Here is a 25,102-nt window from a genome sequence, read left to right as displayed (position 1 = left end):
CAATTCATCCCCATGAGATGCAGCATTTCCATCCTTGGAGCATCAAGTCCAAGCTTGGAGCAGCAGTCGGCAGCTTTCAAGTGAACTGGTGGATTAGGGTTGGCCAGAATCCCCATTTCATGGGAAATATCATCATCTTGCTTGTCAGGCTTCATCCAAATCGGAACAAAATGGTAATGTACAAAATTTGACTCTGGAAAATACTTTCAAGGGGGAAAAAACATCCCACACTGATTTCTGTTGAGCTGGCACAGTCCCACACCAGCATTAGCTTTTCTATATCAATGTAATCCATGAGCCCAGAAGGGCTGGAAGGACAGGCTTCACTCTGACCAACATAATCCACTTCCCTGGCTACTATTTTCTCCAGATTTTCTCTTGACAGCTATTTTCATCAAATCTCTTCTTTCTGATGGCAAATCTCTCTCACCGAGATCTAATTTGCTTCGTAAAGAAATGATGGGTAGGGGACAAAATGCCAGGGACAAAATGTTTCTGTCCTCCCTGGGCAGAAGGTGTGATGGAGGAAGAGGAAAAGGCTGCAGAGTGTCAGCCTGGCTTGCTGCCTCCTCTCCTGACTCCAAACCCATCCTTGCTGGTGGTGGCTCCTGGGAAACACCTTGGCCAGCTCTGCCCAGTCACTAGTGCATTTCAGGGCAAAACCCAGTGCAGGTTCCCCCAGCTCCCCTGTGCACAGCCACCTGCCCAGAGCCCTTCCCTTCCCTGGCCCCACAAGCCATCTCCCCTGGACAAGGGGCCTTGACCTCTCCCTTGGATTGGGAGGAGGCAGCTCCTCACATCCAGCTGGCTCAGCCTCCCAGCCCTGCAAACTGGAGCAACTCAGGTTCCCAGAAGAGGGATAAGGAGCAGGAAGAGGAGCATGAGCTGTCACAAGGCCTTGGAGCAAGCAAAGGCATGTCCCATGGGGAAGCATCTTCAGGCAGGCCAGGATGCCAGGAGGGCAGGGGCCAGGATGTGCCCCTCCATCCCAAAAACCTTTCCCTGTGCTCCTGCATGGGCTTCTGGGCAAGATCCCAGCTGCTGCCACGGGTCTGTGCCCAGGAGAGGCACTCGGCAGTCACAAGCCTGCTGCAAGCAGAGCTGTGGCTGGAGCATTTCCCAAGCTTTCCCAGGGAAGGGCAGGATGGGCGCTGAGAGCAGAGCAGCCCTGGGCAGGTGCTGTGCACGCTCCCGGCGCCGCGCTGCCAAAGGAAACACAAACATCCTCCCCAAAGAAAGCACTTTTCATCGGCAGCACAAGCTCCCATTTTTGCACAGGGCTGCTCTGTTCTGGGCAGCTCTCCCACCACACTGCCCAGCCGAGCTGCCCAGGCCAGAGCCGCCCTTCCTGCCACCACGTCCGGCACCTGGGAGGGAGACACCGCAGAGCCGAAGGGCTGGGGCACCTCAGAGTCCCTCCTGCACTTGGGATGTGGCACTTGGGGATGTAGAGATTGCAACCTCACCTCTCCTTACTTCTGGCAAGGGGAATTTTGGCCAAACCTGACTGCCCCAGCACTGCAGACAGAGCTGGTGAGGCCCCATAACCTAGAAGGAGCTGTGGAAGGGAAATTCCAGTGTCATGTAATGGTGCAGCTCAACACCAAGGCAGGACAACAAACACAGGTTATTTTAAAAAAAAAAAAAAAAAAAAAAAGAACTAAATAATTAAGGGGAAGTGTTGCTTTAGACCTGAGGAGAACACAGGACTCAGGGTGTGAAGAGGGGGTGAGAAGGAGTGTAAGGACACTTGGATGCAGATCACTCATGGAATAAATAGCTCTGGGTATTTTATACCTGCCCTCAGTGTTGGGTGGGGAGAGGAGGAGCCAGGCTCCTCATCCTGCTCCTCTGCCCCCATCAAAGCTCAGCAGGTCCCTGGTCCCAGCCCCATCTCACCTGCCCCATCTCACCTGCCCAGCCACCAGTGGGAGCAAAGTTCATAGCAGGAAAAGCAGGGCTGAGGCCTCAGGAACAAAGCAGCCTTTCACAGCAGCAGCTTGGCCAGAGGAACCAGGGAATATTCCTGCCCAAGGGCTCCCAAAAGGCTCCCAGCTTTGATCCTGGCCACAGGGCGGGTTGTTGGTGTTTTTCCTTTCCTTTTTTGTGTTGTTCTTATTTTTTTCCTTCCTACTTCATGGCATAATTTTTGTGTGTGTCTATAATTTCTAGGAGAATTTTCTTGCCACTTTGGGGAGAGAAACCTTCTGCTGGGAGCAAAATGCAGATGCTGCAAAGCCCTTTCACCTGTCTCCTGAGGGAGAAAAATCCCTCCTCTAGGGTTCACTGGAGGCACAAGTGCTCATCACTATCATTTTCAGTTCAGAGGTGGTTTTCTCAACACATCTGATAAATCCCAGCCTCACTCAGGATGGGAAACTGAGCCAGCTCCACAGCTGTGTCCCTTCCTCCCAAACCACATCCCTTCCAGGGGACTCACTGCATGCTCAGGTGGAATTTCAGACTCCCCTGGTGATGGGGACGAGCTTCTTCCTTCTGAGCAGCCCCCACACTTTCTGGCTTCCAGCCAGTTCTGTCACCTGTCTAAAGCCTGCTCCCCCACCCCAAATGCACCCCCCACCTTTCCCAGCTGGAGCTGTGCCCAGCCCAGGGCTGTCCCCTCCTGCAGCACAGGGAATGGCTGCCCACCAGCCTGTTCACTCACACAGTCTGGGGCACACCTGACACCCCTGGCAGGGCAGGCCAAGCCTCCCCTGCCCACTGCCCACATCCCAAGTATTTTTAGGCAGTTGGAAACATGCCCTTGCTGCTGCCAGCCTTCCATGCAGGGATGGGAGGAGACAGATGGGATGGAGAAATTGAGTCAGCCCTGAGAGGTCACTATGGCAGCCAAGGGAATAAAACCATTCCCCTCCTCTTCCTCCTTCTCCTCTTGCTCCTCATCCCCCTCCTCCTGGTCTCACCACCCTCCTTCTGACGGATGTTGCCTTTGGACCAGACCCTCTTGCAGCTGAGAAGAGGCTGTGGTGAGCCCCTGGGCTGTCTGGAATCCATCACTGTCTATGCTCAGGGACACCAGCCAAGCATGTCCTGCCTGCTGCTGGCAGCTCCTGGCTTTCCAGAGGAGCACCTGCAGGTCCTGCTGCTTCCCAGCACTGGAATTCAGCTGGAGAACCCACTGTGCCACCAGCAGTGGCTGGGAAGGGGAGCAGCCACCCCACAGCCCCAAACCAGCTGATGGGAGCAGCCCCATGCTGGGGGAATGGGGCTTTTTCTCCCCTGCCAAGGCTTGGGTTGGTGTCTCCAAAGTGTGGAGGTGCCATGGAGGATGTCCCTTGCCAGCCCAATGTGCTGGGCCATGCTGCAGGGCTCCAGGGCATTTTCTGGCTCTGCCACTGCATTCCCAGATCCTTGGGAACATCCCTTCAGCCCTCCCCAGGAGGCTCAAGACTCTTTGGGGTTCATCCCCCTCTCCTTGAGCAGCAAATGCACCATTCTGCAAACAGACCCCAAGGGAGCATCATCCCTCTGTTCCCAGCCCAAAATGTCCCTGGTGTTCCTTCCTTGTGTCATCTTCACCCAGAGCAGGATGAGCCACTCCTGGAGCTTCACCAACACCTGGCCACAGCACTCAGAGTTTGCAGAGTTCTGCTGGAACACCCTCATTAATGACAGCTCCAAAATTAACAAGCTGGTTCCACCCACATCAACTTCTAAAAAATCAGGTGAGAGTGGGAGGGAGGAAACAGGAGCCCTGTTTCCAGATCACTGGTGAGCAATCAAGCAGGAAAGTGGCCTGGGGTGTCCCATCAGCAACCTGGGGTGGAAATATTTAAAATCTCATTTTAATCTTCTCCTTTTCATCTCCAGCAAAGCAACCATGGTTGTCAGGGGATGAGAGGATGAGCACAGGAATGATTTATTGAGGAATGCCACCTTCTGCTGCAGGGAGGGCAGCACATTTCCCAGTGACCTTCTCCTCCAGGATTAATAGAGGTGCCCAGAGCACAGCCCAGACTTACAGAGCAGTGACACCCCATATCTTGCTGCCAGCAGCAGGGATGGCTTGGTCATGCTCTGAGGAAACCCAAAGGAAAACCCTTCAGGATGCTGTGCTGTCCCAGAAGCCAGTTTTGGGGGAAATCCAGCCTTTTAGGAAAGCAGAAAGGCAGCTGCTGACCAGAGGAGAGTTTGCAGCCACAGGGCCCATAGGTTTAGCTCATCCTTCCCTGCATCCCTTCCTGATGGCATCCAGTGCCTGTGCAAGAGGGCAAACCAGAACGAGTTATTTATATTTTTACATTAGAAATAGACAATGCTAAAGCCAGCAGCTGAGGTGCAACTCCAGCCTCCAAGCCCCTGAAGGACCAGGGAGCTCAGAGAATCCGTGATGGGTTAAATACAGCCTGACCCACTGCCTCGGGTGAGCACCAGGGAGTCAGGGATGCTCCTGGTGCGATCCGGGGGAGGAGGGAATTCTCCCAGGCTGACCCCGAGCTCAGCCACAGCCCTGGCATGGGAGAGCATCCCAGTGCCGGGGGACTCCCAGCCCGCGGCATCACTGCCCATCCCCACTCGATGCCCCCGGCTCCGGCTTAGCCCCTGTGCGGGCCAGCCCCTCGCAGCTCCGGGCACCCGGGGGAGGATGCTCCGTGCCCGGGCTCACGGAGCCGCCCGGGATCCCCGGAGCTCGGGGGATCAGAGCCCGGCGCACGGACGTGACTGCCAAGCAGTCGCCGGCTGCTAATTAAAGAAGGGATATATTTAGGAGCCCGGTTATCCCCTGCGTGTCGCGTATTTTTAGCTGCCGGTCTGCCAGGCTGGGCTGGCACATGGGGAAGGGCACGGACGCAGGAGGGATGGATCCAGCCCCAGCAGCGAGGAGGGCACAGCCGCTCGTCCTGGCCAGCACCGAGCCCCTGGGGGTGCAACCTCTGTCAGAACTGGCTGTAAAGGAAGAGAAAGCTTTCCTTTTTTCCCCGGAAAGGCAGGAAAATGGGTTTCAGGGAGCAGTAGTCCTTGTCCCAGATCCATCCAGCCTCTGCCACCACCCACACCCCCATATCCAGGAGATGAAAATGGCACTTTTGGAATCACCCAGCAAAAAGCACAGCTGTGCCCAGGGCAGACCAGTCCCTCTGCAGTGGCACTGGCCTGGCAGCAATGCCACTGGTTCCCATACCTTCTTTTTTTCCAGAAATGCCCCTCAGCACAGCCAGAGTGTCCTTGGCACACGGCTGAGCAGCCCATCCACATGGACCAGCAGCAGGTGTGGAGCTGCCTTGGGTCTTAGGTACCCTGAGAAGAGTGAAGAAGCAGCAGGAAGGGCAGTGCTCAGCATCCCTGCATCCCTTCCCCCTTTGCTTCATTCCCACAAGTGCTCTGGGGTTTTATATTTGGGGGTTTGGGGGATTTTTCCCCTTTCCAGCGTGAATTATTGATCAGGTCTCTGCTACCTTCCCATCCCCCCACCCCACCACACTCCTGGCTGCCCTGCTTCCCTCATGGGGTGTGGGAGAAAATCAAAATAATGGGATAATTAAAAACCCAGGGAGCTGAAACCCAGCCGAAAGCCAGGCTGCCCTGGCTGGCCTGGGAGGAGGCTTCCCAGCAGGGAAGGTTTGGTTTGAGGTATTTTTGGAGCTGAACAGCATCCAGGGGTGGCCAAATTTCTTCTTAGGTGGCCCATCAGGTAAAGCCTCTCCCAAAACAATGAAGCTGGGAAGTTTGGACTGTAACTCTATTAACTCTATAAATCTGAGATGGAAAAAGCCTCCCACCCCAATTTCTTTACTTATTTAAATCCTTTGACTCCAGGAGCAGGTGTCCTGCAGCCTCCAGTCTGTGGAGAGTGGCCAGGGCTGTGTGAGCTCCCATAACTGGGCTGCAGCTCTCCCTGGTTCCCTGCTGCCCATCAGGCAGCCCATTTGAGCAGGTTTACAATAATCATCAAATAACTCGTTCATTGACAGCGTGTCAGGCTGAGAAGACTGACTGAGCCCTCGTTTGCTGATTGCTAATTAGCTTAACATTCCTAATCCCTCATTAGTGACTATGAAGTAAGCTCTGAAATATGAGGTCAGCCCTAATCAGCGTTTAAAATATAAAGCCCACTGGCACATGATGGAGGCTGGAGAGGGGGTGGCTGCAGGCCAGCCCTGGTGCTGCCATGGTCACAGGGAATGAGGCTGCCCAGAGCAGAGGCAGACTGGAAGAGTTAAACCCTGTGGAGCCACGGACATCTGCACATCCCCCAGAGCTCAGCCCTGCACTCAGTGCCCGACTGGACCACACCAGGAGCAGGCAGCAATGTGGGGTGCAACACCAGGGGCCCCAGGTTCCTCTCCAGTCCCCAGTGCATTCAACAGCAATTCCAGCTGTGGCTTCCATTCTGGGCAGACTGCCTACAGAATCACAGAATGTTCTGAGCTGGAAGGGATCCACAAGGATCATGAGTCCAGCTGTTAAGCCCATACAGGGATCAAACCATCTGCACCATGCTCTGACCAACAGTGGGGGCCAAGCACCCATACAGGATGCTCGGGCTCTGCCCCCAGCCCACCTGCAAGATTCCAGGTGAACTGGTGCCACAGGCTGTGGCAGTGGGACTGTCCCCAGGGACTCACTCACACCCTCTGCTCCTGGGGGAAGGAGTCAAATCTCAGCATTGGCAAGAGAGCACCAAAGTGTGCTGGGCTGCCACTTCCATGCCAGCATTTGGGAGGAAAAAATGGCCCTTAGTTGTTGTGGCTTAATCCTCTGGAAGAATAAACTGCTGTGGACTGAGAGTTACTTATTCCTGGCTGGGGAAACTTCTACAGGAAGGCTGCTGACATTAAAATAACCCTAATTAAACTCCAGCTAGTGAGCCTTAAAAAAGGAGAACAATATCTCTGTTTCCATGAAAATGTAATTTGAAAAGCCCTTGCACCACAACTCTGCTCATCCAGGGCGATGCTCCCACCTCAGGCTGTGCTGCTGGAGGTGATGCTGTGGATTTGGGCTGGGGCAGGTCCCTGCAGGGAGCCAGGAGGGTTATTGCAGCTGAGGCACCGCGGTCCCCTGGCTGTGCTCCCGTCCCCCGGGCCCTGGGCTGGAGCATCTCTCTGTTCTGAGCCCACGTCAGCGATGACGCCCAGCACACGGCGAGAGAGGAGCTGCAAATCCCCGAGCCCAGCTTCGTCCCGATCCCTGCTCCGCCCCCGATCCCGGAGACTCGGGATATTTTGAGCATCCTTGGCAGCAGTGAATGAGGATTAGTCCAATCCCCCCAGACGTGAGCGTCTCCCCAGCTCTATTTCCAAGGACAGGAATAGCCTTTGAAGGCTTTTCAACTGGAGGGCACACACCTGCAAATGTTAAAAGCAAAGATTGTTTCTGTAAAGGTTTTGGGTGGTGCAGCATCAAGGCTGCCTAAGTAAGGGGGTGAACAAGGGGCCATGTAGCACCTGCTGGCTCTTGCCCCGTGGCTAAGCCAAGCCCCTGCCCTTTGGATTTCATTGTGCATCCAATTCCTGAACCCATCAGACACAGTGTGCATCCTCCTCTTGCTCAGCCAAGTTCCATGTCTGACAGGTTTTTACCCCTTTTACCCCTTACATGGTTTTACCATCAGGACTCTGCATTAGCAGGGCACAAAATGCTATAAACTTAGACTCGGTGGAGGATGGTAAATTCTGGGCTTGGCTTTCAGAGTGGAGAGCTTTGGCTTAGCCACACACCTGGCCTGTGGAGCAGAAAATCCCAAACACCTGGCAGAGTTACTCCTATACCCAGACACTCCACAGGCCATTTTCTGCCCCATCAAGCAGCTGTTGAGCAGGCAGGTTGGGAGCACAGCCACCCCCAGAGCTATGGGAAACTGGGGGGAGACCAACCAAGAGACAAACAAGAGTTTGGATTTATGTTAAAAAAAAAAAAAAAATTATTTATTTTGGAGGAGGATTTGAACATCGACATGCAGGTACAACATGAATAAAAATTATTGCACCGCTATTATGTGGCAATTGTTCAAGTTTCTAAAAACACAGAAATTCCACACTTTCTCTTATCTAGCTAAGTGCTGAGTGACACGGCTTGGCAGAGCCCAGCGCAGGAGGTGCTCTCACAGCCACCTGGATATGGTAATCGAACACAACGTAAACACACACTTCTGTCAAATCTTCTACTAGAAGTACAGAATTATCCTTCACATCCAGTAAGAGAAAACCAGAGAAAGACTTTATCCTCCCCTCTTCGGAAGAAAAAAAAAAATAAAATAACAAAAAAAAAAAATAAAATACTCCAAATCACACCTTAATGCAAGTGTTGCAAACAAACCCACAGGTCACTCCTACCCCTTCCCCCACAAGCGCTCTTCAGTACAGCAGCAGCCAAAGGCCTCCAACATTCAGACCCGGGAGTGGCCAGTACAATGCTAAAGTCTAATATTTACAATAAATATCATCCATTTCTCTTCGTTTGCAACAGTAAGAGACAAAGGGGAAAATAACACTGAGGCATGGGGCAGGGATGTGCCAGCTGGATGCAGGAGCAGAGAGCAGCTGCGGAGGCCAAACCAGCTTAAGACGCTGCCATCCCAACATAGATGAGGAGCAGGAGACACACAAGCTGACAGAAGGGAAGAGGGAACAGAGCAGGAAAGCAGCATTTTGGGATGGTGACATGCACAGCTCATTCACCAAACACACATCTCACACTCCTGACTTCCACCTTGTGCCTGCCTGACTGGGGATTACCCACAGAGACCAAGGGCTGCCCTTGGCACTGGGAACACGCTCTTGCCCCTCAGCCACAGCTTTTCCAACATCCTGTTCCTTTCCAACACATTTTGCAAGCTTTTATTTGAGAAGATATTTAAGGAATTTGTAGCAGAGCAAGGAATAAGTATTGGTGTATCTACCTGGCTTATTATCAAGATTTAATGGAAAAAGTCTTTTTGCCCAAACTCTTTGCTAAAGTGCGCCATGTAAATTTGACAGCAGGAAGAACAGGGATAATGGGGCACCTGGCACACTGAGGGAAACTGCAGGACTGAGCAAGATCAGGGGATGCAGGGCTTCACTAAAATGCTTTCCTGGCAATGCTGTTGGTCTTTGGCTTCCAAAAAACCAGGGATTTTTAATTGCACTGACCACTCTGTACCGTAGCTACAAAAGAGGCAACGAAACACATACTTCACCTTTTCTTTGGCCAACACAGGCAAAAGCAGCAAAAGCTGTGACATAGCAAGGGGTTTCACTCCTCCTTTTATGCCTAGGAAAGGGTAATTCTGCAATTCAGCATGGCTGCAGAGGCAGGGAGTCAGCAGCTCACAGCTGGGACCACCACAGGGTCCCACTGCTGCCAGTGGGGGATGAGCCAGGTTACCCAGCCTGGCTCACACCCCGTGCTCACCTCCTAGGTGCAGTGGTTGGTTTTCTCCTCAGGTGTTTTAAACACAGAAGGAAAAGGGGGACCTGCTACCCAGGGAACAGCCAGGTTGGACCACGTCCTCACACAACTCCATAATTTACACAGACACTTCCATCTCGCCAAGGTCAGGTGCTCTCAGGAGATCAGCTTGTCAAGGAGGCTTGTCTTTGTAATTACCACAGACTCAGGATGCCAAATCCACTTTTCACTATTCCTGTCCATGCCACAATATCCTGCGCTGTTTCTCAACAAGTTTTCAGTAGACCAAGCCATCAGGGAGAAAACCAGCCAGAGAAGCACCAGATGCTGCCAAGTCTGTTCCTTACTTGCTATTGCTCTAAATCAGCACTGAGTGACACTCACCACCAAGAGCACTTGGAGAGGCTGGAGACACCCAGGACCCTGACAAGGCAGTGGAAATGCTGTGGTTTGTAACTGCAAACCAAGTGTAAACGAGCAGCCTATGGATTCCAGGAAAAAGAGCAGAGAGGCAGCACAGCAGCTCTGCTCTCAGTACCACCACAGCTAGGTTTGTTAGGGTGTTACCTGGGAGTGCTGAGGCTTTGGTTAGTGTAGTAGCAACACCATACACTGATCACACTGACACACGGAGTAAACACTCATTTAAACATGTTAAAAAAAAAAAAAACAAACTCAAACCAAACCAAAACTTGGTCCAGAAATGAAATCCAAGCAGCCAAAATCAAGTATGTAATGAGGGGAAGCAACTGCTACATAGAAAGAAACAGGGTGAGATTCCAGAGATTTTTTTGAGTTGTGGGTTGTACTGGAATCAGGTTGAAAGAGATGGAGAAGATATATTCCTATATAGTAAACACATTTGCATTTAGGGGAAGCGAATCAAAACTTCAAGTTCAGAGAAAGCCAAGACAGTGAAGGAAGCAGCAGTGTAAGGAAATCAGACCAACAGAGATGGGTTTAGCCTGGAATACTGTTGCACAGTCATTCTGCTTCTAACAGAGTAAGCCAGTGAGCAGGGCACTGTCCCTCAGGGGGGCCCACAGGGAGATCCACTCAGACAAGACTAGGATACAAGCTGAGCACAATCTGGGACAAATGATGGGAGTGTTCATTGAGAGGAACCTTTAACTGGATGAAGAAATGGCTTACAGTGCTACAGGTATCACCACTGGACACATTTATTGGTGCAGTATTGTTGGTCTAGTCCTCAGCAAGGAGCACTGTCACCCAGAGTCAGTCACACTTAAAGCAAAGCGATGTCTAAACCTAGGAGCAAAGAGTAAGTTTTTAATGCAAAGTGACCTCAGCAGTGGAAATGATCTAGCTATCAAAGCTGAAATCTGAAAATATCACATGTGTTTTGAAGCTTGCTTGCAGCTTGACCACAGAACTTGAGGAGTCTGAACTCTTCATAGGTTTGTTTTTACAATGGGCACATTCAGAAAACTAAGCAAGTTTCCAAGCCCCAATTCAGAAATGTTAAGGGACGCCTTAAAATCCCTACCTATTTAGACTCACCAAGAGAAGAAAAAGTCTCCAAAGGTCATTTTTCATTGAGATAACTTTGCCAGAGACACTGGAGAATATGCAACTACAAATTTTTCTACTTTAAAACCAACATACAGGTACCCCTTCCTTTCGGAGGCAGGGCAAGTTATGAACTGAAGCCAGAGAAAGGAAGATAAAACATCACTAAAATTTTAAAAACAGAGGAAAAGGTTGCCATGTGTCCCATACAGATAAGTAAAAACAATCCCCCAAAAAAGCCAGCTTATGGATTGGAGATTTCTCTTTTTGATAATTCCATTGAAAAATGTTCTTACTTGTTTTAAAGAGAAGACAGGGATCTCTCTCTGTCCAGTCTCTCCAGCCAAGTCCTTTGTCTCCACATCCTTTAAGGACACAGGACTCTGAAGACCCATGGTGACAAAGAGGTTTTTACTTACACCAAAGAGGGTCTGTAGTTTCAGAATAACTTGCAGAGAAGAGGGTAGGTTCTTATTCTTGTCAAGGGACATCAGATTGTAAAACTGGAGCAAAAACTTGATATTTGTGAGTTTCAATGGAATTTCAAAGAGAACGCTGAAAAATAAGCTGCCTTTTTTGCACACAGAATTTTTGGGATCTCAAATAAATGCAGAATTAGAGGGAAGAGCACAGCAGGCCCTAAACTCAGGCAAAATAAAAGGTGTGGAAGGGAAAAAAAGAAAACCAAAGTGTTTCTTAAGCCCTGCTTTAAAGATACCCTGTTCTAAAGAGACCTCAAACAGCAAGCACTACTGTGTACAAAAATAGAATAGCAAGGATGAAAAAACACAAAAAACAGTATGAAAAAAACCCTCCCAAAAATAGATGTACACAAGTTCTATTTTATATTAGTGTATATTACAAAATTCAAACATGCAGTCTCTATTTTGAATGTAGAACGCTCCAGTCCATGAGTACCAGCGATGCTGCTATGTTTTCTTTACAGCATCATCATGTGACAGGGGTAAGTCTTGTATTTTTAACTGATTTCCAACCTCTTTGCTTTTTGCTTGTGCCAGAGTCCCTTCTTTACAGGGCCTCGTGCTGCCATCTGGCAGAGGAGAGGCTCTCAGAGCTGCTTGTCCAAGAGCATGAGACAGCTCTTTCGACGGAGTGATTTTGCAGCTACCTGCCAACGCCTCAGATGCTTTAGCACTGCAAAAAGGTGCCTCCTTTTTGCCCACCACAGGACATGTTGCCTCCTTTTTGCCCACCACAGGACATGTTGCCTCTTTTTTGGCCCCCATGGGCCAAGTTGCCTCCCAGGGCATTGCTGGGTGTAGGGACTCTGCACAGGACACACTCCTGGTGGTCAGACCATCTGTGCTACAGGGTTTGGCTTTCTCTTGACACTCTCCTACTTGTGAAACTTCCTGCCTTTTTTGTTTCAAATCTCTCTCCTCTTTACAGGAGGCACCCAAATCCTTTCTCATTTCCACCTCTGCAGACCCAGACATGCTGAGTTTCACAGGGCCCAGCACGCTCTGGGCCAGGGGCGCCGGCAGGGACACGGAGAGCGGGCGCTCGACGGCACCGGGGACGGGCAGTGGGGGGGACACGGCGCCTGCTGGGCTCCTTGTGCTGCAGCTTAAAGCTCCCTCTGCCTGGGATGAGCTGGGCTGCTGCTTGTCAGGGCTAGGACTTCTTTGGGATGTTCCACTGGCGCTCGCAGGAGGCAGAGATGAGGAGCTGTGCTGTTCCACAGGCTGAGGCGTCTCCTTGTGGCCCCTCTCTGGGGGGCTCACCGCCACAGGAGTGCTCGTGCTCGCTGAGCACCGCGAGGAAAGGGCCAGCAGAGCTCTGGAATCCTGTGGTTTCTGACTGCTTTCTGTTAGCACAGGCTCTTTCAAGTCAAGTTTGCCACAGGAGGCCCCAGAAGAATCACTTTCTTCAAGTTCTAGGAGTTTGATTGATGGGCACTGCACATGTTCTGTGCGATCCACTGGTTTTGGAGCACCTGGAGTTCTCCCAAGATCTTTGATTGCTTCAGAAGACCTGTCTTTTGGACCAAAACACTCCAAAGTTTTGTTTTCTGTCAATTTATGCTCCTTTGCAGTCATTTCTGACTTTAAGAATGGCTTTTCTGAATTAGCTAGTTTTTCTGGAGAAGTTCTTGAGGGGAGCTCTGGTGGGGAGGGGTGCACACTGATTTGCAGTGGCTCTGAAACAGGCTTTGCTTGTTGAGTATTTCCCTTCTGCAAATCTTCTGTACCTTTTGGATCTTCAGGTAGAAAGGCATCATCTTCGATACTATCCTTGCTTTCCAATTTAGAGGAAAACTTATTATCTTCATTAAAAGAATCTGAGCCTTGGTCTCCACTGCCACGGGGCTTGTCCAGCCTTCTCCCATCCTGACTATCTTCTGAGCCATCATCTGTTTCATCTTCAGAAGAATCCACTTCCCTGATGGCCTCCTGCTTCTGCAGAGACTCCCTCCTCTCCACCCTGTCCTGCCGAATGGCACCCAGCTTCCGTGAGCCCGGCTTCTGCAGCATCCCTTTTTCTGCCAGCCCGAGTTTGCCGCCCGTCGATTCGTTGGCAGATTCCTGCAAGCTCTGGAGGCTGGGATCCCTCTGTAACATCTCCTTCTTGAACTCAGAGTGAGAGATATCCAAGCTGTGCTTCCGTGAGGACCCCAGCTTCTTCTCAGAGGAGGACAGAGAGGCAGCCAGCTTCTCAGCCGACTGCACTCTCTTCAGCAAAGGAGACCGAGGGGGCTCGGCACTTTTGGGGCGAGAAATTTGTCTCACCAGTGGTGGAGAGGAGTGTAGCTTTACTGGGAAAGACTGGATAATACTGGAGCTGCCAACTGAGTGTCCTGGCAAAGGAGATGGGGAGCGCTGCGGTGACGTGGACTGCGGGGTTGGTGATGGAGTGTGAGCCAGGGGGGACAGAGGGATGTTCCCTGCAGATTTACGCCTGGGAGATCTGTACTGCCTCTGGAGCTTTGGTGCCAGGCCATGCAGAGAGCTGGGTCGGATGTGTCCAGAGCTGGCTGGAGAATTGGGAACGCTGGAACTGGGAGAGCTGCTCTGGGAAGAATTGCCGCCAACTTAAAAGGAAAAAAAAAAAAATTAAAAAACACCAGAAAGATTAATACTTATTTGGCCATTAAAAAAAGTTATTAAAAATAAGTCAAAACACAATGCCATGTTACTCCAAAGCATAGCAGTAATATTGAAGGTAACATTGCCAGGCTTCTGATGGAAATTCACATCATTAGCACCCAACACCAGAGCACAGCAAGAAACACTCAGCTATGAGAACACTTTTCTGGAAAAAAACCCTTTGATCAGACAAACCACGTGTTTCATTGCTATTCTCGGGATGCAAATCTCTTTATTCCAGCAGATGATTCAATTTTCAAATAGGACTTTGCCACACTGTTTTGATTTCTTTTCTCTGAACACAGAAAATGTGTCAAACTGCTATGAAAAAATTGCAACTTACAACACACATTTTCATCAAAGTGGAAGGATGCTGTAGTACAGTAAGTGCATCCTTAAAAGGATGTATGGATTTTCATTTTTAAATGAATCAATGAACAAGAAGACATCCATCCTTAAGGTAATTGACATCACCACCATCATTTGCTTCACAAAAAGACCTACTACCTGCTGCTGTGTATTTTATTTCCAAAATTAATCAATCAGCAAAAGTCTCCTCCAATATTTTCTTTTCCTGTTTGACTTTTTTGGCTTTTTTTTGTTTTTGTTTCATGTCTCTTTTTTTTACCTGAGTGTACAGACTCTGGGGTGGATCTGTAGCTCTGGGTTGGTGAGCGAGGAGACAGGTTGTGAGTTGGAGAGCCAGGCACACTTTCTCCAGATGACAGAGACCGGTTCAGGGACGACAAACTCCGGCTGGTGTGAAGCAGTGATGCTTGTTTAGTGATCTTCCTCAACAGAGAACTCTTCTTTTTACTGGGGAAGAGCATTCAAAAGGTGTTCACAAGACCAAATTATTTATTTACCTTTACTAGCATATTTCAGTCAATTTTGTGTCACAGTAAAAGAGGAAAAAAAAAAAAAAAAAGGAAGAAAAAAAGAACTAAAGGACATACTTGCTGATATACATTATCTGCAAATGGATTTGACAAGATCTCTCTAAAGATCTCTTACATTTTCTTGGTTACCCTTTAATTTTAACAGAGAAATATCAAAACAAACCTTTCTTGACCATCCTTTGTTTTGCTTTTCTTGTTCCTACGAGCCATCTTGGATTTGTAGCTGGCTTTTCGAGCTGGACCAACTTTGATGGATGTGTTCTCAAATGGTGTGGTGGAGATGGACACTTTATTTCCACTCTGTCAGACACAAGACAAAGAGACATTGCTTAAAACATAGTTATTTGAAGCAGATCTGCAGGCAAAGAAGGTAGGCTGCTAGTTTATTGCTGTCTGCCATTTTGTAATCCTTTGTCAAACTCCATTTTTCCCCTCAGCATTTCCACCTATCATTTATTAAGGAATTGCTGAGAGAGAGCCCTCGTTAGTCAGGCTTTCACAAATGATTAGCTCAGACCCCAGCTGGTAGGTAAAGCTTCCCAGAGCAGGCAGAACACAACAGCATCTGACCTCTCCCATTGAGATCCCAAATGACTCAATTTAATACTTGTAATACTTGGAAACTTGAACAAAGTGATATTCTGTCACCAATCCTATTCCCAGTGCTCTGACTGATGGCAGATGTGAGCATATCAGGCATCTATCATGATGAATCTGCAACACAGAGCATGGCTTGTCTCACACATGTTAAAAAAATAATAATCCTGACTGCTCCTCTATTTGCAATCCCAAAGACTTCTGTCTCTTGGAACAGTCCAGAACTCTGGGGTGTTTTTTCTGTAAACGGATTCTGCTCAGAGAGGTATCAAACACAAGTCATTTAACTGATAATTTCAACACCAACCAGTACAAAGCTGCTCTTAAATACCACCAGGTGCTGTGTGCACACTTGTATTTCAGACAATGCCAGTCACATACATTTTAAACAAGCTGTTCATGTATTCTAAAACCTAACAGCACTGAGCCCCACCTTCAGAATCAGCTCCACCACCTCAGTGTGCACCAGCCCGTGGACCGGCTCCCCGTTGACGTGGGTGATCAGATCCCCTTCCCGCAGACCTGCTTCGTTCGCCGGGCCCCCTTCCTCCACGTGCTGCCAACAACAAGGGGGGCTGCTTTGAGAAGGGGAACGTGCAAGACCACTGGCCCAGATGGGACTCAAAGCCCATCCATGTCACTTTCTGTCACAGCCAGCCTCAGCTGTTTCAGAGAAAGGTGAAAGAAACCACCCCTGGCATAGCCAAGCACAAAACCATAAAGCGCCCTCCCACTCCTCCCCAGCATCCACCAGTCTCATCCCAATCCAAGGCAGCCAGGATGGTTAAGCTGATCGAGAGACCAGCTCTTCCCAAAGCAAAGGGCTCAACACACTTCCAAAAATTTTACAGCACTCAGGAATGTTACCCAGATGCTCTTGATTTCCAGACAAACATTCAGTCTTTTTCAATTTCTTTGCCATCCCAAATCCAGCATCTTTCCATGTACATGCTGGAACCCAAAGTGGCCAACAGACTTTCAAGGAAGACTCTGTCATGTGTTTAAGGTGCTTATATTGCATCTCATCCCAAACAGTTTCTTTTTCCACTTTCCATCCTTTATTAACATATCCAACACCAGACTTCTCCCCTGTGCACACACTGCCTTTCCCCTGTCCCTGGTCAGGAAGGTCTCCTCCTTCACCATGAGGAGATAGATGTGCAGGGCAATGCACATCTCTCCCTCTAGCCAGGAAAGATTCCAAACCAGTATCTTGGAAAACTCAGCATTGTTCAAGAAAAGCAAGAGGGGGCAAAGCAAAAATTCAGTTTCAGATTATTTCTCTCAGAATGAGTGTTAAATAAGGACCAAAGCATGTGAAGTCCACATTATCTAATGAACACAGAAGTGCAAGGAAAATGAATCACCTTTACCCTACTGCACTCTCCCTATCTACACAATCCTAACAATACTGCTTCAGGGAATGGATCATTCCTACAAGTCACCTACACTAACACAAAAGGAATACAGAGATCAAGTACCAGCAGTAGTGAGAAGGAAGTGATACAGACATGGAAACCAGACCTTTTAGCACAGCTCACAACTAAGCCAAGAGCTAAATCCCATGGCAATCAGCATAGCAGCAGTGATGCTTTAAGGCTTGTAATCAATTCCAAGCAACTGCTTGGAAAACCCCAGCAGACTGAACTGATCAGAAGCAGGTTATAATCACTAACACAAGTCTGAATAAATTAGCTGTAATGGGCCCTCATGCAACAACCCCAATAAAGAGAGAGAGGGTATGCACACAGAAACATGCTTTAAAGGATGTGCTGCAGGTGAAAGAAGGTGGATTCATGTAACCAGGGAAAAAAGAGGGAAAGAAAAATTGCTGTGGTTCTGTGATGGCCTTGAAAACTACCAGAAAACCCAAAGTGCTGTTATTTATTTGTTTGTTTGTTTATAAAGAGTTCCCCCCACCCCAAACAAAGATAACTTTGGGTGTGATTAAGGAGAGAGAAAACAAGGCGGCAAAACACAATTCCTGAAGCTAAGCCCCACACCCCTGGCTAGACGCATTAGTGGCCCCAAGGGTTCTGTTTGCAGAGCAGCAGAGACCTACCCAGACCATGTGATGCACAGTGTAGATGTCACTGTCACCCATATAGACACGAATGGCGCGCAGAGTGAAACCGTATTTCTTTCCAGCCCGATGGATGATGATTGGTGGTTTCAGGTTTGCGATAGCAGGAGAAAAGTCGCGGCTGGGTGAGGAGTCCCTCGAAGATGGGTTGGAGGAGAGAGAATGAGGTGACATTGGACTGGCCAATGGAGAACACGTGTGGTGATCTACAGTGATGACACAAAGGTGGGCAAAAATTAGGGAAACAGGCCTCCGAAAGAGAGAAAATTCTTGTTAGAGAGCAGCTATGAAACCATATCTTCCAAAGGGCTTAAAGCTGGTGGCCTTCACCAGAGCTGGGTCTGTCTGCAGCTCCAACTAGCTCAGGCTTTGTAATACAAATAGAAGAGTTTCCACAAAGGCACATTTGGAGCTGTACATTTATTGCACTGCTCATACAGAACTATGGTTGGGTCACAGTGTTTTCTAGTTCTCTTTCCAGGATTTACAACCCATGAGCATTTGCCCCAGGCACAATCCTGCAACACCCCATTTCCAGGTTATCGTGTATTATCCTCCTCCAAATGTCTCTAGATCTTGGTGCAAGTTACACATTGGTGCTGAGATAAATCCAAGTCAGTTAGTATTAACACAAAAGGAGTGAGTAGGTGATCAGAACACAATTATGTCTAGGCAGTTTTGGTAGTGTTTTAAATTCACAGGGGCAAAAATATTTAACCCTGAAATAATAGTTACTGCAGGGACTTTGCTACTGAAAAGCAACATCACAAGTGTACTTTTGAGTGAGTTTCCCAGATGAACAGCCATGGGCTGGGCTATCAAGATAAACTACCTGGCTCTGCTTGCTGGTGGTACAACATCCACTTTTTAAAGTACAAAGCAAATAAAATCTCTCATTTTATAGTGAGGCTGGTCAACATCAGTAAAATAAACCCAAAGAGCAGGAATACTAAATGCAGCTGTAGAAGGTAATCTCTATTCCATTAAGAAACACCTGCTGAATCGCTCAGCACATATTTACCTGGCAGATGAGAGCAGCTCTGAAAAAACCTTTGCTGGGTGATTAAATACACATTTTAGAGGTTTTCATGAGGGAGTTCGTAGTTCAAAAAGCAACCCATGCCCAAAGCACAGGAAATGTGATGTGCATCACCACGAGGCTGCCAAGAGCAGGTGCAGTCCTGCCTCCAGCTCACTGCTGGGAGGAACAGGTGGGCATTGCTCATGACCCAGCTGCATTCCTGCTCCCATCTAGGCAGGACCAGGCACAGCCCTAGAAATACAGCATAGTTTTATCCTCTGGAAAGGGACAAAATCCCTGTGGGAGAAACTCCTTCTGCTGAACCAGTCTGTCACAGCTCAGTATGGCTGAGCTGCTCTCTAGGATCGCCACCTGGCATCAGGAACTGTAAAGGTCTGGTTTTGCTTGTAGGCAGAGCTGGGCCAACAAGGTGAGCAGCTCAGCGTTGACTTAGTGAGTTACTTACACTGTTCAGTTCTTGAACATTCAATCTCAACCAAGTTACCTGGGGTTTCTGAAACTTCCCAGTGTATAATAGTGTTTCATTCCCAAACAGCGCTGTAGTCAGCATGTGACCTCAAAAAACAGCACCTTGAGGGTTAAAATCATTTTGCATCTCTACACCTCCTTGCTGCACCATTGTCTAGAGACCAGCTAGGAATCAATTTAAACAAAACCAGGGGAAGAGCAGGGCCCAGCTGCCATTGGCAGAAGCTTCAGTCAGACCACATACACAAGACTCCTGTCTGTAGCACAGCAGTGCTCATCAACCTGCGAGCAGGAAATATTAAACTCATTGTAAAACTTAGCTCTCTCCCCTCCTGCCAGCCAAGGCATTATTCCAGGAGAGCAAAGGGGGAGGATCTGTCTGCAGACCTTTTGTTTAGTGCTTGCAGATTCTGACAATGCCTCACTCAAGGCATTTCTTACCTGAGGGAATCAGGAGAGACAAGGCAGTAGCAGATGCTGATTTAATCACTTTATTGACAGGTCTCGAGGTACGTTTCTCCCCTGATTCCCCAGAGAGCAACCTGTGCCGTGCCCGCCGCACTGCCAAATCGCTGATGGCTTTTGGAGTGGTAAAGTCTGGGCCTTCATTGCTATTACTGCGAGCTCGTGGATCAGAGAAATCTGCAGTGCTCCCAGCTACAGTTTAAATTAAAACAGATTAGAACCACAGGGAATTCCTAACAGTCTATTCCCCTACAGGCAAAATACATTAAATCAAAGTCATGTTTACATGAAGTCCAAGAGTAAATTTTCCTAAGAAGAAACCCCAGGGCTTGAATTTTTATTTACAGAAATGGTGTTATTCTGAACACAGAAAATTAGCAGCTTCTATTCTGTGGAAAAGCTCACTAATGAAACACATTGCTCAGTGGCAGTTCCATGAATTCTAAAGCCACGGTGCACTTCTGCACACCATTTCAATGGGATCGTTCACAGATGAAAACAGGTTTATAGAAAGTGCTGCATTTTTACAACCAGCAAGAACTGTCAATCTTTAAGTTTAAACTGCCTGTAATAGAAGAGCCAGGTTCTACTGGAGTTGCACATAAAAAATCCACTTTAAGAGAATGCTAAGGTACTCAAGTCAGAGAAAGTAAAAATGTGGATTGCAAAGGCAATCTTAATTTGCCCCCTTCTGTGCACCATTGCAATTTAGTCTTGAATTTCTTAACCTGCTATAATTATATATAAAATGCAAAGTAATCTTGAAGATCAGACCAGGCATGTAACAACAGCAGATGCTGGGGGTTGGGGGTCCTGTGCTCAAGGCCGGTGCCTCAGTCCCCCATGTGATACCTTAAAGGAGCACTGTGAAAATACAGTAATTAGAATTTACAAGGTGCTTAGAAATGAAAGTGGTGAGCATCACAGCAACTCCACAAGGGAAATTAATCATTCTGTCTTCAAAAGCAAATTTTAAGCAGTATGCAATAAATAAAGCCTAAGGGCCACATTTTGAACAATGAGGACAGAACAAAACATTGATCATCGTTATTTAAGTGGGCAGCATTGCTCTGCATACTAAGTGAAACAGGAAGTATCATGAAAATAAAAATTCAAAGCACCATTCCCATAGATCTCAGGACCAGATGCTTGTTCAACATTTAAGAGCCACAGAGTTTCAAATCAGGCTCCCAGACAATGAGGAACCCAGATTTGGAGGCTGCATGGGAAAAGGTGCCATATAAATTAGAGGAGCACTCTGAGACAGTGACAGGAATTAAATTCCTTTCAAGCCTCTGACTTGGGGACACTGAAACTCTGCTATCCCTCGATTCCATGCACTAGATCAAAGACTGCTCTAATGTATTGAGCTCAGGGGAGCAGGCTGCCCAGGAGAACTTCATTTTTGCCAATCTCACATTGCAGATACTGGAATTAGCAATGGAACTGTTCTTGCCATTTTTAATAGCATGTTTCTAGGCTCTTAGCATTGAGAACCCACTTCACTTATGGCACCTATGCCAAGCCAGTATGAGGCAGCTTCCTTCCTCCACTCTTGCACCTCTTCTTTACATGATGGCAGCACTAGGCCTCTTCAGGGAGCATGGGAAATGAAGGGGAATGGGACAATTATGAAGGAATTTCACAGACTGAATTGCAGAAGAGGAATAATAAGATGTGGGAATCTTTGGGTTTACTCTGGAGGCAAATTTCTTCTAAGGCATTTCCACCTTCTGCTATCAGTCCCCTATCACATCTGCCCAGTGCACCTCCATTCTTGCTGCCATTCTGACTACTTCCTCAGTACTCCTTTCCTCTCCATTCTCAATGCATCACAATTGCTTTGCCTGCTTGCTCCCAGTTTCTCCCAGCAACTTGCTCCTTATTCCTTACCCAGTTATTCCTTGTTATTCAGTCCTACAATCTAGTCCTTCCCCTAATAATGCCTTCTTTCTCAAATTTTCTTTTGCCAACCTTCATTTAAACTTCCCCTCTTTCTTCCATTGTTCCAAACTTCCTTTTTTCCCCTCCTTACTACTTCCCAGCAGTTCCCAGCTCTGGCCTCCTCTGTTCTCAGTAACAAGCAGCTTCAACCCCTTGTCTTCTCAATACCCTGAAATGGGCAGGAGCTGGGAACACTCCAGCATCCAGAGCCCAGTCTGCACTGCAGCAGCCCAGGGCACCACCACAAGAAGGTTCAGCTCAACCCAGAGCTGGAGAAAAGCCCCAGGACAGTCAAAGTTGCTGAGAAATCAAACACGGACTTAAGAGCCACTCTACTAATTTTAGGCTGCGCTTTTCTAAGACTGCAACTGGATGAATTTCATCACTTTTTGGCTGTTAAAATAAGTAGCATGTCCCTGACACAAGTCCCACTTCCCCAGCATATTTCAAGTCTCTCCAAACTCTTGGGATGAGCAAAACCACAGGAAGCAGAGATCTGTTGGTATGGCTGACACCCACGTTCTCCAGCTCCAACTCAGCAGTGATTTGTTCTGATTAATGCTTAAATTTATGCTGTCTCAGGTAGGCACCCAGTGGTTGTAAGTAGGCACAGATCATATGAATCTCAAGCATGAGAAGACCTAAATCAATTTGAAGTGACAGGACTGAAATCCAAGATGCAATTTTGAGGAGACGAAACCACTGGCATTATTTCAAAGGCAAGCACATCCATAAAACTCCACTAAAATATCTACTTAGCAGGAGGCAGTCACACCCCGAGCCAGTTTTACAGAGTTAATCCCTGCAAGGTGATTAAGGTGCTCCCTGGGGACCAGGACACCCCACACCAAGCACGTACCTGCCAGCGTTGAGGTGGTGGCCGTGGAGGGGGTGGTGGCTCCAGCGTCCCCTTCCAGCGGCAGCTCGTGCTCCACAGGCTGCTCTGGGATGGGCACGGGCAGCCCCTCCCGAGCCTGCACCGTGGACAGCAGCATCCCCTCGGACTGGGGCCGTTTGAGGGCGGCCCCCTCGTCCTCGGCGGAGATGGCGAAGCGCGGCATGTCCAGCAGCCCCGAGCAGCGGCGCCGCACCGTCAGCGGCGGGCTGGAGTCGCTCTCCGTGTGCGACGACTCGGACATGGACAGGCGCTTGCGCAGGCTGCGGGCAGAGGGGACACGAGGCAGGGCAGGTGAGTGACACAGGTGAGCCAGGGGATGAGTGACCACAGGCGACTCAGGGGATGAGTGACCACAGGTGATTCAGGGGATGAGTGACCACAGGCGACTCAGGGGATGAGTGACCACAGGCGAGCCAGGGGATGAGTGACCAGAGGTGAGTCAGGGCATGTGAGTGACCCCAGGTGAGCCAGGGCATGTGAGTGACCCCAGGTGAGCCAGGGGATGGATTGATCCCAGGTGAGCCAGGGGATATGAGTGACCCCAGGTGACTCAGGGGGAAGGACTGACCCCAGGGAGTCAGGGGATGGACTGATCCCAGATGAGCCAAGGGATGTGAGTGACACCAGGTGAGCCAGGGCATGTGAGTGACCCCAGGTGAGCCAGGGGATGGACTGATCCCAGATGAGCCAAGGGATGTGAATGACCCCAGGTGAGCCAGGGTATGTGAGTGACCCCAGGTGAGCCAGGGGATGAAAACAGGGCACAGACCAAACTCATGTGCCTGAAGCCAACTTCAGATGAAATTTGGTGGCCAGGCTACAACACCAGGAGTTAAAATAACAAAGGCTTGGGCCACCACCTGAGTTTAGATTTCCAATTGTAAAGCTTCTATGAAAGTGTCTTGGGTTGCAATACAGGATGTGGCCAGAAATACGTATTCTATCAGCATCTGTTGAAGCCAGGTGGAGCAGTCATCCTTATCTCTGTGGCACATATTATCTGCTAATGGGCCATCTTTAAAACCAGGTTGGGCAGCCATCTTTATCTTTTCCACAACCCTCCAGGATGATATCATCTGCTGCTGGCCCATTCAGTCCCACTGTATGACTGATAAAACTCCATCATCCCACTGGGAGATGCTCCAGCCAGGGGAGGAGCCAAGCCTTTCCTACCTAGATAAAAAACTGAGATTTTGGACACCAAGATACCTTCTTTTCACTGGATTCCAGAGGAAAGCCAGACCTTTCCACATCATCTCTGAACCTTCAGAGGAAAACTGCACCTTCTGCAGGAGCACTGCTTCAGCTGAACCACATCTGCCACTGCAGGAGGATGCACCCACCATTTAATGGGACTGCTACCAACACCCTGACTGACTGACGGGGTGTCAGCTTGAATTCTGACTCTGTCAGTGTTTTGGGATTGTTCTTTGTAATACTGTATTTCTATTTTAATTTTCCTAGTAAAGAACTGTTATTCCTAAATGCCATATCTTTGCCTGAGAGCCCCTTAATTTCAAAATTATAATAATTTGGAGGGAGGGGGTTTACATTCTCCATTTCAAAGAGAAGCTCCTGCCTTTCTTGGCAGACACCTGTCCTTCAAACCAGGACAGAAAGGATAAACCCGAAGAAAAATATGAACATGATATTAATTTTTTTTTTTTTTTAAATCACAATTGCAGAATGCAAATCATCCTCCATGTTCCTTTTGGAATTAGATGGATTTTTCTTTCAAAATTGCTCTAAATTAGAAGCCAGGAAGGCCTAATGCAAAACAAAGTGCATCTCAGTTATGAGTGTAATTTGTAAAACGTTTTTAAGAGAGTCATACAGACCATGTCAGAGCTACATTTTATGCTCTTTCTAATGCCAAACATTAGTGTAAGTTTTACAGGGGTTGCACAAAAGATATGTCCCTTTTATAAGGTAAGTTTTCACTAATGCCAGAAACATGGCACGTATCCAAATTCTGGATACTTATATATTTTACTGACATTTTTTATTAGAGCACAAGATTTCTTGGGCATATTCTGAACTTTTGAAACTTTGAACTTTCCTAACGATTCCTCCACTTTGCAACAAAAGGTCAAAGCCTGGCAATGCCAGAATTTGCATTAATTTAAGAAAAAAACCGATGTGGGTACATCTCTGGCGTAACATGTGAAATCTGCCCTTAAGGTTGGAATACCTTTAAATTCATTAAAAGTATTTGCTACAGATTTAGAAGATCTTAGTACTTAACTGGATACATTTAAGGACTGTATAGCTTCTACTTTTAGCTATTCAATCCAGGCTTCTTCTGTGGAAATACACACACCTAACACTGGTAACAGAAAGTTTTGCCTTTCTCAGCTGCTGTGGGAAAGCAGAAGACTCATCTGCACAGAACTCACATTTCAGGAGAGCCGATGACCCAGCTGCGGTCCCGGCTCTTCAAGCCCCCCAGGCTGTCCAGCCGATCATCCTTCTCCTCGCTCAGGCTCCGTTTGGTTGGTGGTGGAGTCTTCCTCTCCTCGTGGATGGAAAGTCGTTCCATGCTGCTGTACACCTGTGTGCAGCAAAAGAGCCTTCTGTGCAGGGAAAAATCAACCCACAGGGCCTTTTCTGAGCAAAGGGAAAAATCTCCTCTTGAAATTTCCCCCTAAAAGCTTGAACTTTGTAATGTTCTTTGACCAAGTAACACAGTACAGGTGTGACGTGCTCAAGGTGTGC

At 48.4% G+C, this 25,102-nt stretch overlaps 1 protein-coding gene across 6 annotated transcripts in view; it reads right to left on the bottom strand.

Moving 5' to 3' along the window:
- Positions 1 to 7,864: 7,864 nt before the first annotated feature.
- Positions 7,865 to 25,102, bottom strand: part of MAST2 (microtubule associated serine/threonine kinase 2) — a 182,954-nt gene continuing 165,716 nt past the window's right edge. For all 6 annotated transcript variants that reach the window (XM_056497403.1, XM_056497398.1, XM_056497399.1 and 3 more), the window contains 8 exons: positions 24,784 to 24,938; positions 22,349 to 22,647; positions 19,522 to 19,737; positions 17,550 to 17,776; positions 15,921 to 16,043; positions 15,054 to 15,190; positions 14,620 to 14,807; positions 7,865 to 13,936 (listed from right to left, as the gene is read on the bottom strand). In XM_056497403.1, coding sequence (XP_056353378.1) covers positions 11,814 to 13,936; positions 14,620 to 14,807; positions 15,054 to 15,190; positions 15,921 to 16,043; positions 17,550 to 17,776; positions 19,522 to 19,737; positions 22,349 to 22,647; positions 24,784 to 24,938 — 3,468 coding nt within the window. In that variant the 3' untranslated portion in view covers positions 7,865 to 11,813. The remainder of the gene's footprint in view (positions 13,937 to 14,619; positions 14,808 to 15,053; positions 15,191 to 15,920; positions 16,044 to 17,549; positions 17,777 to 19,521; positions 19,738 to 22,348; positions 22,648 to 24,783; positions 24,939 to 25,102) is intronic.

The sequence above is a fragment of the Oenanthe melanoleuca genome, chromosome 8 (assembly GCF_029582105.1).
Source record: "Oenanthe melanoleuca isolate GR-GAL-2019-014 chromosome 8, OMel1.0, whole genome shotgun sequence".
Classification (NCBI taxonomy): Eukaryota; Metazoa; Chordata; class Aves; order Passeriformes; family Muscicapidae; genus Oenanthe; species Oenanthe melanoleuca.
This window is presented reverse-complemented; position numbering and strand designations above follow the sequence as displayed.